Source organism: Zingiber officinale, chromosome 1A, assembly GCF_018446385.1.
Source record: "Zingiber officinale cultivar Zhangliang chromosome 1A, Zo_v1.1, whole genome shotgun sequence".
NCBI lineage: Eukaryota > Viridiplantae > Streptophyta > Magnoliopsida > Zingiberales > Zingiberaceae > Zingiber > Zingiber officinale.
Genome location: NC_055987.1, coordinates 16,304,518 through 16,317,455, shown reverse-complemented (window position 1 = coordinate 16,317,455; position 12,938 = coordinate 16,304,518). Strand labels below are relative to the sequence as shown.

Below are 12,938 nucleotides of genomic sequence, written 5' to 3'. Positions count from 1 at the left end.
ATTTCTTAAAATGAACAAAGTCTCGTGTCCATTTACTGGACAAGGCCATGCAGATCTTGTGCAGGAATCATGATGTCCGCAAGCTCAGGATTGCAACCATTAATGTACCCATTGCAATGAAATATGCACCTCTGTTATACAAGCAGAATCATCACCTGCTCAAATTTCAATATACATCTGTGATCTGTCGCTCAAAGATTACCAAACAAGAAACTCAAAAATAAAATATACTCTAAATTAATGGCCTTTCTAGAACTGAAGACGAATTGCTATCATCAATCCCTGTGCTATCGGTAACTGCCGTGCCGCTCGTGATCCCTGAAACAGAACTCGCAGAGACGGAAGTCATATAGTGAAATGGGTGTGTAGGCGGCACAATTTCTTGCTCCCCTTCAAGCATCCTCACCACACTGTTCATCGCCGGCCTCTCCTCCGGCTTATACTGAACGCACCACAAGGCCACCTGACACATCCTCTCTGCTTTCTCCCTATCCTTCTCCCCAATCCCACAAGACGATATGATACTCTCCATATTCCCCTCCTCAAACTTTGTCCACACCAACAGCGGGAACCATTCCAATTCCTGGCTCTGCTCCGTTCCCAGTACCGACAGGTTCCTCCTCCTCCCCAGGATCTCAAACAGCAGCATCCCGAAGCTGTAGACGTCGCATTTATGCGTCACGGGAATCGGCATCCATAGTTCAGGCGCTGCGTACCCTGGCGTCCCCCGAGCTCCGGTCAGCGTCGTCACCGAGCTGATCCCCTCCCGGTCGCAGAACTTGGCCAGGCCGAAGTCCGCCACCTTGGGCGTGAAGTTTGCGGTGAGCAGGACGTTGGCCGGTTTTATGTCGTAGTGCACGATCTTCTGTTGGCATTCCTCGTGCAGGTATCGGATTCCCTTCGCCGTGCCCACCGCGATCTCGTGCAGCTTCCCCCACTCGATCCTTTGGTCGTCGTTGAACAGATACTTGTCCAGCGATCCGTTCTCCATGTACTCGTACACCAGCGCTTTCACTGACTTGTCGAAGCAGAAGCCGTAAAGTTTGACCAAGTTGATGTGGTAAGTTCTGCCAATGGTACCGATTTCCGCCACGAACTGCTCCTCCGCCCGCTTGCTCATGGCGGAGTTGAGGAGCTTGACTGCCATGGGTAGGCCGTTGAGGAACTGGCCTTTATAGACGACTCCGAAGCCGCCGGAGCCCAATACTTGGCCGTAGTTCTGGGTGAAATTTTCGAGGTCTTGCGGGGTAAACCTCATGGGTTTCTCTTTCAAGATGTCTTTGAGAAATTTTTCTACTGGTTCGGTTCCGATTCTGGAGTCCAAAGTGGTGGCAGGGACTGTCGCAGTAGGTTGCTCTGGATCTCCCGATGCTCGCCGTCCATCCCCGTATCTCAATCTCATCCTGATCAGCATGCATCTCAAGATGAAGTAAGTTACTGCGATCACTACTATGGCACCAACGATTGATGTTACTGAAATAAGCATGTCAAAACAGAGAATTATAGTCCAGAACTCAAGTATTTATGGTAATTAGAAAATGCTAGCTTTCAAAGAAAAAAAATGGGGATTTTTAGCTTACCTATAGCCACGGCTGGTGATGAGTCTCCATTTGAGCTAGGACTAGGAGTGCTCGACATACCTGCCAATTTTGAGAAATATGATTTGGTGTTCGTGGAACAAAAATACTTATAAATCTAGTGAGGTTTCTTTAAGGTTAATTTAACGGCCAGTGTAGCATGAATAACATAAAGATTTACGCAGGTGATCATTATTGTGATCTGATGCAGCTTCTGTATCTCTGTTTAAAGATTCAAAAAAAAGAACAAACAAAAAAGATTCATTTCTTAAATCTAAACTCTCCTTTTTAATCTCAAGAAATATCACAATTCCTTCGACTCTCTCTTTTTCATCCGTACTTGCTTAAGCAAATACGTGCAGAGCTTTAAAAAAACCAGAGGAAAGAGAAACCATCTGGTAGAGGAGGAGGAAAGCAAGAATAATCTGTTACTTTTTCTTTAACCTCTGCTTTAAATCTTGCTCAAGTTTTCCTATCGCCCCAAAATAAAACTAATTTTTGATGCTTTCAGGAAACAGAAAATTTGTTGTTTGTGGGGAAAATTCTAAAGAGAAAGCAAAAGTTGCTGAAAATTTCAAGAAAACATTAGAAGATCGCTTAAAGCCTTGGAGTAGGGAGGAGGAATACCTGTTTTTTTCTCCTCGGTTCTCAATCCAACTCAAATGCTTCTGACAGCTTCATAGCGCCAGAGTCAATTCTGCAATTTCTAGGAAGATGATGATTATTAAACTTATTAACCATGCGATGATTAAATTATAGGGTGTTATCATATAAAATCTTGAGGTTGAAAGTAGAACGTGTGAGAAAACCTTATTGCATGTGCCTGTTTTTACCGCATACTTGTCAAGTTCATACTTGTAAGTATCAGCGAAAGGCCAATCACCTTTTTTATATAAAGAATTCATAAATGCCACCTAAACTCTCGTCTATTTATTTTTTATAAATTAACAAATTTATTACTAATTTCTCTATTTTAACAAATATCCGACGTGCTTTTAAAATTAACAAATATTTCTTATAAAATTCATAATAAATTTATCAAATATCATATCACCAACTTCTGTACCACATATTTTACATCACGTCCTAAATCAATTATATTATTTTTATTATATATTTTTTATTTTATTTGTATTCACAGCAAATAAATCCTTACAAAGTTATGTATTAACCTAATTTCATAATACATTGCTATATATTTGTGATTAATAATTGCGTCTTACATTAATTTTATGCATAAATTATTTTTTCAAGGTAAACCTATTAAACAAAATACAATAAATTTATCCCAAAGTTGATAAAACGTCTTGCAATATCATAAATAAAATTCTTTGATTAGGCAAAGTTTTTCAATAGGTTTGCGCAGATTTCATCCAATAAAAAGATAATTTTCTGACGTAACTTTTACATCTCTGGTTAAGTATTTACAAGAAAGAGCTTCACCAAATATTTGCAGTTAAAGCCGAAGAAAGAGGATAGAAAGTCAACTAGTCGAGAGGAGTAGATCAAATGCAACAATCTGTTACTTTTTTTCTTTTCTTTTAGCTCTTTTCTAAAATCTGCTCAATTTTTTATATCTTTCAAGATTTAAGAAATTTATTGTGTCGTGCGAAAATTCTGTTGGCAAAGCAATAAAAAGCTGAAAAAAAATAGGTAGTCGAAAAGCTTAAAGCAACCCTTTTACTTTTGACACGTGGTCAAACACGATTCACTCGTTCCAATCCATCTCTACTCTCTGGAACACCCCTTTACTTCTAACAGCTACAGCTTCAGATGGAGAGGCAATTCTCCGGAGGACTACGATGATGATGCGAACAAATTAATCATTCTTGTCGTGATGTCATTTTGATTTTTCTTGTGAAAGGTGTATCACCTTTGCCACATGTTCTTGTGAAATTCGCATCTGCCACGGGACCAGTCGTTCATTTTCAGTGTTTGCAACCGAAACTTGGTTTTAAGCTCTCCGTAAGTCATACGACAGCCAGGACGTCTGTATGATGCTGCAGCACGCCAACTTTGACTTTAATCCTTTGTTTATTTTTTTTTTTAAAAACAACTATAAATTGATGAATCTGGCTTACACATGATTTTTCAACTCTTCTGATCTAAGGCCACCGTCCAGTAAGTCATAAGTCATTCGAGTTGGTGACGGATTGGTGGGGTAATGGGACGAATGTATTCGTCTTTAGTGTCACAATAAATCATTCGAATTGATATGTGATGAGATATTTATCACATAAAGTTATGGGGTTAAAATTCAGGATAGTCGGGACGTCAATTCTCGGTCCTTGTGTAACTCATCTCATCTGTCACATGTTCGTTCAGGATGTTATGATTTACTTCCCTCGTGATGATCTTGAGTCGGATGCGACGGAAATGCTAGGGACAAACGATTTCATCTTTTTACCACATTGGACAGCACAGTAATCTACTTTGGAGTCACCAACTACTAATAGAAGGCCGAACTCACAATGAACCCTCGAAAACCTGAGAGAGAGAGTTAAAATGGAAGAGTAACGTAACGTGGCTCAATTACTCTGACTTTTTTTTTTTTTTTTTTTTTTTTTTCAGTGCGCATTGTATACTGTATAATTAAAAAATATTGAAAGACTTATATTATTGACAGGATACATTTATACACTACGTATACAAAGACTTATATTATTGACAGCATACATTTATACACTACGTAAAACATATTCTTCAGTGCCCATGTATACTACGGAAAATACATTCTACAAAATGCGTTGTGCACTACAAATACATTATGGAATGTTTTTTTTCACACCATGTAAATGCATGCTAATAATATTTTGATTCGTAACATGCAAAGCACGCTATTAATATTTTTATCTATATTTAAAAAAAATAATTCCATTGATGAAAATGATAAACCAAATTTTTATAATAAATTTAAGTCTAATCCATACACAAAATTAATAAAAGTCATTCATTATTCCCAAACAGAAGGTCTGAAGATCCAAAATAATATATGAAATCTCTAACAAACTAGCTAGTGCATATATAATAACAATTAAACTTTCAATCCATACAAATCAGTAAAACATATATCAATCACACAATACTATAAATCAGTTGACTTCTCTTTGACCGGAGTTTCCACTTTTGACACTTATGTATCATTATTCTTTTCAACGGGAACAACAGGTGAAGAATCATTACTGACTATCTCATCTGATAGTATTACATGAGTGTCAGTAGGAGCATATTTAGAGATAACAACTTTGATCTCAGGAGTCACTATATCGCCATCTTTAGCAATGAACTATCAATTATATAAAAATTCAATGGTATTAAGTTCCATGAGAAAAATGTAAAAATATAAACAAAGCATAAATAAAAAATAGATCCTCTGACCTTCTGAATAATTCCAGCTTCAAGACTAGCAACATCAATAGTTACCTGAAACATATACAAATAAAATTATAAGAGTTGACAAAAGGATTATGGATATAAACTTAATTAAGTAAAAAAAATATCTTAAATAAGATAGAAATAACACTTGAAACCTTGTCAGTTTCAATCTGGGCAATAGATTCATCAACTTCAACTTTATTATCAGGTTTTGTTTCCAATACCAATAATATAAGACCTAGATTTGACTTAAATTTCACAAAATAATCCGCAATCACTAATTGTGTAGGTATTTGTGTCATAAGTTGATGTCCACCTTTTACATTTCTCCATTTAGTATGTTTTTTCTGTTGGTCCAGTAATGACCATTCATGTTATGTGAAAATACACAAGAAGATGCTTTTTTCTAGAGATGGTCCACCTTTATATCCTAAATGCTTCGGTTTCTTCTTATTTTTTTTTAGATTTTGATGAAATTTCACCATCAAATGGACCGACTGTCAAAGTCTGTAATAGTTTCAACTCCCATGTTTTTCTGGACCATAGATCCACCATGTAATGAACTCTGATCATCTAGGAAATAACTCGTGTGTTCACTTGATGCATCAGTTTTACTAGTCACTTACAATGGTACAAGAGCTCCAGAAGGACAAGGACTGACAAATCACTGTCTACCAGCTGTCCTCACACATTTTGTTGGAAATAAACCCACATGAACGGTACTTGAATTTCTTTTCCCAGTCGATATAAAAGGTTGATTTCCCAATCTGTGTTCTGAGCAAGGTTCGTAAGAAAAATAAGTACCATCTCCATTGTGTCTTGTGGCACTAGATTTTTGCCTCATATGCTTTCTTTTCTTGTGAACAAGCCTTGATGACAGGCCATCTTCAAATTTTACAAGTAGAAGATAAGTGTCAGTTTCACCTTCCTCTTCTTCATATACATCCTCTCCATGTTCACCTATATCGAAATAACAATAAGGGTTTCTTCACCATAATATCAAAATTGCAATGCTTGAAAGTAATAATAGTCACCTGCAATTGAATTATAAAGAGATGTCTCACACTCTTCCTGATGCACAGAATTAGCAAGTTGCTAGGAAAGATCAAGTAAAATATTTATGTTAGTCAAGTATTTCTGAAGTTTGATGACGGTGAGATAAAAGAAAATTGTTAGTGACCTTGTTAGCCAAGCCTCATAGCATACTTAAGTTAAAACTATTCAATTTATGAGCATTCACATAATAAACTAGTGAAAATGATTTTAACTTGCTATAGTTATCCATTTGAGAACTTAAATTTCAGAAACAAATATTCCTGAAAAAAATTGTCAGGATACAAGCACTAAAAGATGTTTTTATTGCTAGTGTCATCCTGTATCGTTCTCCAAGAAAAATGAAATGGCTGCATACAGCTCAATAGATTCGGTGCATCTGAAAGACGAGAAACTATGAAAGAGTATACTGGTGGACTAGAAGAAACGTGCGCAGCGTGTTAGAGGGATGAGAAGCCTGGGAGGAAGTCTGCTCAAGGAGAAAGCTGGAGTTGGGTTCGGGAGAGCTCAATTTCAGATGGTCGTAGCATCATCCAAGGAAGCACAGGAAAAGGATGGTTCAAATTAACAGTGATCGATGTGGCTTCAGTGGCGTTGGAGGCGCCTCGAGCTTCGACAGTGAAGCTATCACATTCAGGACCCGAGGTGCATCTAATATGCATGAGACACCTTGGATGAAAAGGCGTGAAGGCTCCTTGAACAAGCACGAAGACGCCTTAGGAACAAGTACAAAGGCACCTTCAATCACACATTGAAGGTGCCTCCAACTAGTCAGAGTTGTTGATTAACTGTTGGAATATAGATAAAGCTTTATTCACTTGGTGGTGCCCTAGATGACTTTAGAGGTACCTCCAAGGAACGGTAACTTTTTCCAAGAGGATATAAAAATCCCCGTAGAGGTAGGAATTATTTAACAATCACTATATTAATTTTTCTAGCTTTTTCTGAGAATTCAAAGTCTGTAAAAGGCTACTCCACCTTCATAAAGGAGTCTTTTTAGTAGAGTTATTCAACTGTTTTGGATTAACAACCACCTACACTGTAACCAAGTAAATTTATGAGCCTTCTTACCTCTTTTAAATTATTTCTTTTATATTAATTATTTATTTTTACTAATATTGTGTCCTTGCTTAGTTCAAATAGCAAGAGATTTTTCTAACTCATTTTTAGGGTTATTCACCCCCTATAGCCCGCCTACATGAGACCTACAACTTCTATAAAGAACATAGGGATAGGGAAGTGTAGCCCGGTTAGCATGTGGCTTCGAAAGAAGGTTACAAATTAAGCCTAGAAGAGGACGGTCTGGCCGATCGTTGTTATTTAAAGCCTCAACAGATGAGCGACTAGAACTCCATAAGTCATCCTCAATCAATCTTGGGATGCATTAGTAAAGCTCAAAGAGGTAGATCTATACTAGAGAGTGGAAGAAGATTCTTTAGCCATAGAATGTGCTACTAAGGGACTAATGAAAAAATATATATATAAAGATGGACAAAAACAACTTACTGGGAATAGAAGAAAACTCGAAGATGAATGAGACTAAGAAGATGGAGACAAAGAAGATGAAGAAGACGAAGAAAAGACGAGTGAAGAATCAGCAAGTGCATCTAGAAATGCTCTTATCTGACTTAATATAGCCTAACTCGTTCCATTATTTTTAAAATGAAAGATCTTGATGAAACATCATTTTGTCTTAGGCATACAGATATGTCATGATCGTTCAAACAGTATCTTTAGACTTTTACAACAAACCTATATTGAATAATTACTTATAAGGTATAATATGTAAAATTGTGCACCTGGTGACACTCCTGTGTCTAGAGGTGACAGATCCAGTTTGCAGTAGTGTCCACAACTTAAAAATGAAATTAAGGAGATAGAACAATTTCCTTAAGCGTCAACTGTGGGAAGTCCCATATATATATACACACAAGTTTACAAATCCAGTGGCATATCCATACGAAAGTCCAATGTTGTTCAACACTTGTCCAATCAGTCCGACTAAGAGAAGAGTAAGAGCTTCAGTAGTTAGTCCCACATAGGGTCAAAAGGAGTGCGCTTGGGAGAGCAGGTTCTTTTTGCAACAATTTCTATCTCTGTAAGGGTCAAAAGGAGTGCACCTCTATGATGGTGTGCTTTTGAACTAAAAATTCTATCTCCTTATGGCTAAAAACCAGTGCAACATTTGATCTCTCATAGGCTCAAAACCACTCTCCCTCTGAGACGGTGTGATTTTTTGCACAAATGTGATCTCTTAATGGGCCCAAAGTAGTGCGCCTCTAAGATGAGGTCACTTTTTCTAAAATTTCAGTCTCCTTATGGCCAAAAAGCAGGGCAACTATAGAGTTGGGTGAATTGAACTATAAATGATATCTCATAGATACACCAGGGATAGGGCAGGGGCACTAGGAATGGGATGCGCAAGAGCACTCCTATCCGAGAGAGGGTTGTGCTACGTGGGCAAAAAGGGACAAATGAATTGTTGGGTCATTCAAACGAACTTACTTCGATGATTCTTTTCCTTATACAGCCACCTCCCATATTCTCTTAATCTCATAGCGAGCCAGCCAATGACGAGAGAAGGCTTAGAATCAGAGTTCTCGGCTGAAGTAAAGTTGGTGTCACTATCATTGAAGGATCATCTTACTTCAACACCAGTATTAGGTTGTGTGTTGATACAACATGCATCAAAGTTGTTTTATATACTTCTAGACAGAAAAAAAGACAAATTCAAAAAGGACCCCACTAATGACTGAGAGATTGCCCTTATATGGTATGGGGAGTGTTCACATTCCAAATTGAGAGGCATTACCTCTTTGGAGAGCAGTTTGAGATTGATTTGACATCCCCACTAGATATATCGTTCATAGTGGAGATGTTAGACAGATATGTAAGCAACGTAGGACCATCACATTGAAAAATGGTAAAGAAAGTGATGCGGTATTTGCAAAGAACTAAAAGATAAATGCTCATATATTGGATATCAAATCACCTAGAGGTGATTGAATATTCAGACTCTGATTTTGCTGGATGCTTGGATAGCAGGAGGTCCACCTTATGTTATATTATTCATACTTGTTAGAGGCCTATATCTTGGAAGAGCGTCAAACAGACATTAATAGACATTTCTACCATGGAGGCAGAGTTGATAGCATGTTATGAAACATCCAATCATGAGATTTGGCTACGAAATTTTATCACAACATTGGAGATTGTTGATGAAATTGATAGGACATTGAGAACCAACTATGATAATAAAATCACATATCTTTATGCCAAGAATAACTGTAGTTTATTGAAATCAAAGCACATCGATATCAAGTTTCTGATGATTAAAGAAAGAGTTCAAAGTTATCAGGTCATAATAGAGCACGTCATCACATATTCCATATTGGCATATCTACTCACCAAGGACTTGGTACCTAAGATGTTTCATGCGCATATTGTGGATATGAGAGTTCTTCTTATGAAAAAAAGCTCATCAAGTAGGAGTCTGTATTTTTTCTTTATTGCTCTATGTTAATAAAAACAAACATTGTATTTTAATTATTATACGTACTTAAAGTTTAAAACATTAATAGAAATTTTATCTATTTGTTTGGCACTCTGAAATAAAGTATCATGATTTACTACTATTATTCAGTATTTTGTGTTGGTAAATATGATAAATATTTCATTTGGAATCATAAAGCTTGGAGCATGATTTGCAATTGTAGTTTAGTATAAAAGTATTTGCAAATATGATCATACCCTTTTGGGTCACTTAGGACTAGTTAGAAATTGACATGTGTTAATCACATTTCATGTAATTTGCACACTACACATTCACATCTTGATTTATATCATTAATAACATTGATATTGTGATTACTATTAAGGCTTGTTACTAGCATACATATAGTAGCTATGACTTCTTTAGTTCAATACCAATGAAGTTAATAGATCAGATTGTTTACATCGGTATTCTATACCTATAAAGATTAATATCAACTAAAGTTATATTCGTATGTCATATGCACATCACATATAACACAAATGGGAGATTATTGGATATTATTTCTTTTAAGTTAACTTATTTGTAATTTGTATATATGGATATGAATCGAACTTATCTAAAGCAATTTGCATATGGGGATATGAATCGAACTTATCTAAAATGATCTAACTTAAGTTTATTGGATTTTGGATTATTAGATGTACATTGAATGTGTAGAACTTTTTAGATTGATCCGCTATCATCTATGGGTTAGCTGATAACGAATTGGATTCCTATAAAAAGGATTGGTCTAAAAGGATTTAGGGTATCTTGACAGAACTCTCGTTCCCCATTAATACGTGTTTTTGTGGTATCATCACACTAATTCCCTTGAAAGGTCATCTTTTTGCTTCTGCTTCATTTTCTTCCTTGGGGATTGAGAAGATGAAGTTATAGAATAAGGATAATGACTTTTCAATCATATTCCTTATCATTATTTTATACAATTATTTTATTATGTCATATTTTGACGAAAGTAGATCATACTTAGGATAATTTATTTTCTTTATTAGAATTCTATTTTTGGTTTCTAGAATTCGTGGATTAGGGATTATGAATTTCCAACTAGTACAATTTGAAAGGATGCATACAAGTATTTAGATAATCTCTCGATTAATAGTAGTCACTATGTTTCTCAAACTAAAACCAGCTCATTTTTCCTCCGACGGCTAACCTTCGATGGAACTATCCTAATCCGCTTAGCCACACGAACAAAATCCCTGCAAGTATCGGAAATTAGAGTTAGCAACGAACGAACTCAGGTAACGGACGCAGAGAAGGTTCATGCATGTCGATGAATTAAAGATTTGCAGACTCACTTCCAATTTAAATCGCCGGCGAGGAGCAAGTCATCCTCCATGTCTTCATAGGCCACCACGTAACCCGGCACCGCATTAGCCAGGGCGAGATCCGTCTGCCTCTCCTCCCCACCCTCTTCCGCGTCCACGAACATGCGGCGCAGGGCCTTGGCCAAGCTCTCGTAGCTCGTGAGCTCGTCGAGGCAGACACGATGGCAGATGGCGCGCCCCTCGAAGACGACAGTTACCGGAGGGACCACCGACGCCACCGTGCAGTCGTCCACCACGGAAAGATTCAACAGCTTGAACGTGGACGTAGGTCTCGGCTGCAGCGGCGGCAATGGTGGAGGCGCAGGGCAAGGGCGGTAGGAGGGGTACAGGGCACTGCTCCCTTTCTCGTCGACCCACGGCCGCTTGAGAGCGCCGTGATGCAACTCGATCCCGTTCATCGTCTCCACCGCTTGTCCCTAGCTTCCACCTCTCTCTAAATTGCCTCGGGAGATCGATAGGACACCGTTAAGTCAGAATTGAGTGCAACTACCGCTGTGTCTGGAGCAGAGTAAATGTGGATAGAGCATGCGTAGCAGAAAGGCTGTGAGTTTTTATAAAACAAGGAGTGAGTGAGGTGGGCTTGCTTGAAAGCGCGAAAGGTGTTTGTGCGTTGTCCTCCTCGGAATTTGAGGGAAAGCGTAGAAGAGACGTCGGTGCGTGCTTTCCTTGTTGTAATCCGTGGAGGGGTGGTGGGGTCACGACCGACGCCGCTGCAGCCGGCGACCGCCTCGCCGTTTGACTCTCTCATGGTCCTCGGAGTCGGCACTTGTTCCTCGCTACCTCTGCTATCTTCATGTGATCTTGTCTCCCTTTTTGGCATAAAGAAACTGCGATCGTGTTGTTGTTCACACCGTTGTTTTGATGGAGTCTTAAGAATTTAATTGCATCTAGCAAAGGACAATAATTGGGAGTATTCAATTCTGCAGTCGAGTGTTTTAGCGGCAAGGGTGTTGTGCTCATTCAAGTGATCACATGTGTTTGATGTGCTCCTACGACTCTATGTGTTTGATTTGCTGTAGGACCTGTCGCTGTTCTTATTCGGTTTATCTCGGACTATAATTAGTGCAACTTTTGTGAGCGAAAATTTACCCTCGTACAGTGAGGCGAAGGACAATCTGGAACTACCTATTTTGCCAGTACAAAAAGCTGGGGAAAATCTCCTTTTTTCTGGCTCCTGTCGCCGATATCGGCGAGAGTCTTCTGTTTTATTTATGAAAACCTTGGTAATGCCCAAAGTTCGATACGTCTCGTGATCCGGAAGGGTTGGCAATTTTGTACGTAGCGTTTACTGCCTAGTGCGGATTTAGCTTTTGCTGGTTGAAGAACCAAAAAGGTTGTCAAAGGTTGCTTTTGCAAAGTAGTCTTGTTGTTTGTAGACTATTTTGCGAGCCTTCGTAGAATCAACTCCCTGCCATCTCACGATGCTGTAAAATCGAAGTCTTCTGCATGATTAAGTTTATATGGGTGGACTAATTCATTTAAATCTATATGAATAGACTTAATCTATATAAAATTAAGCTCACACTTGATTAACACACATACAATTATTTGTCATTAAAATGATTAAATCTGATTAAGTGATCTAATGCTTCATTGCATATAAAGAGTGTTTGGATTAAATGGATGTGAAGTCAATGTATAGATCCAAAACCTTATTCATTAATATTGATGGGTTGTTAATGATGAATGGACTTTAAAGAGAATACTCCCTATAGGATGAGCTTGGTATATAAAGGATAAAACTCATGAATTAGGGAAGGTTCTAGAGTCTCTTCAACCTCTTCTCTTCCTCATCAAGAGAAAGCTAAGGATTGCCACCGTCCACTCCTATAGAAGACTTTTCCGCAATATCAAGAACTCTGGCGACAAGTAAAAAGCATTAGCCTTTGTGATGGATTGAGGTCGGTCATTCATGTGCTATTTTTTCAATCTGTATTGAGCTTTAGAGATTGATAGAAGCTAAATCCTATTATAATACATCCTTTAGTTTATATATAATGTATTGCAATTCTAACAATTGGTATCAGAACTTAGCTTTGACTTATTATCA

At 37.9% G+C, this 12,938-nt stretch overlaps 2 protein-coding genes across 2 annotated transcripts; both read right to left on the bottom strand.

Annotated features, from left to right (window-relative positions):
- Window positions 1–75: 75 nt before the first annotated feature.
- On the bottom strand, window positions 76–2,339 carry LOC122019884 (rust resistance kinase Lr10-like). The gene is made up of 3 exons (XM_042577475.1): window positions 2,205–2,339; window positions 1,581–1,640; window positions 76–1,473 (listed from the first exon to the last, which is right to left on the bottom strand). The coding sequence occupies exons 2-3, from the start codon at window positions 1,636–1,638 to the stop codon at window positions 233–235; spliced, it is 1,299 nt and encodes a 432-aa protein (XP_042433409.1). The 5' UTR covers window positions 1,639–1,640; window positions 2,205–2,339; the 3' UTR covers window positions 76–232.
- An 8,296-nt stretch (window positions 2,340–10,635) lies between these two features.
- Window positions 10,636–11,722, bottom strand: LOC122000431 (auxin-responsive protein IAA33-like). Its single transcript, XM_042554835.1, has 2 exons — window positions 10,859–11,722; window positions 10,636–10,759 (listed from the first exon to the last, which is right to left on the bottom strand). The coding sequence occupies exons 1-2, from the start codon at window positions 11,284–11,286 to the stop codon at window positions 10,675–10,677; spliced, it is 513 nt and encodes a 170-aa protein (XP_042410769.1). The 5' UTR covers window positions 11,287–11,722; the 3' UTR covers window positions 10,636–10,674.
- Window positions 11,723–12,938: the final 1,216 nt, after the last annotated feature.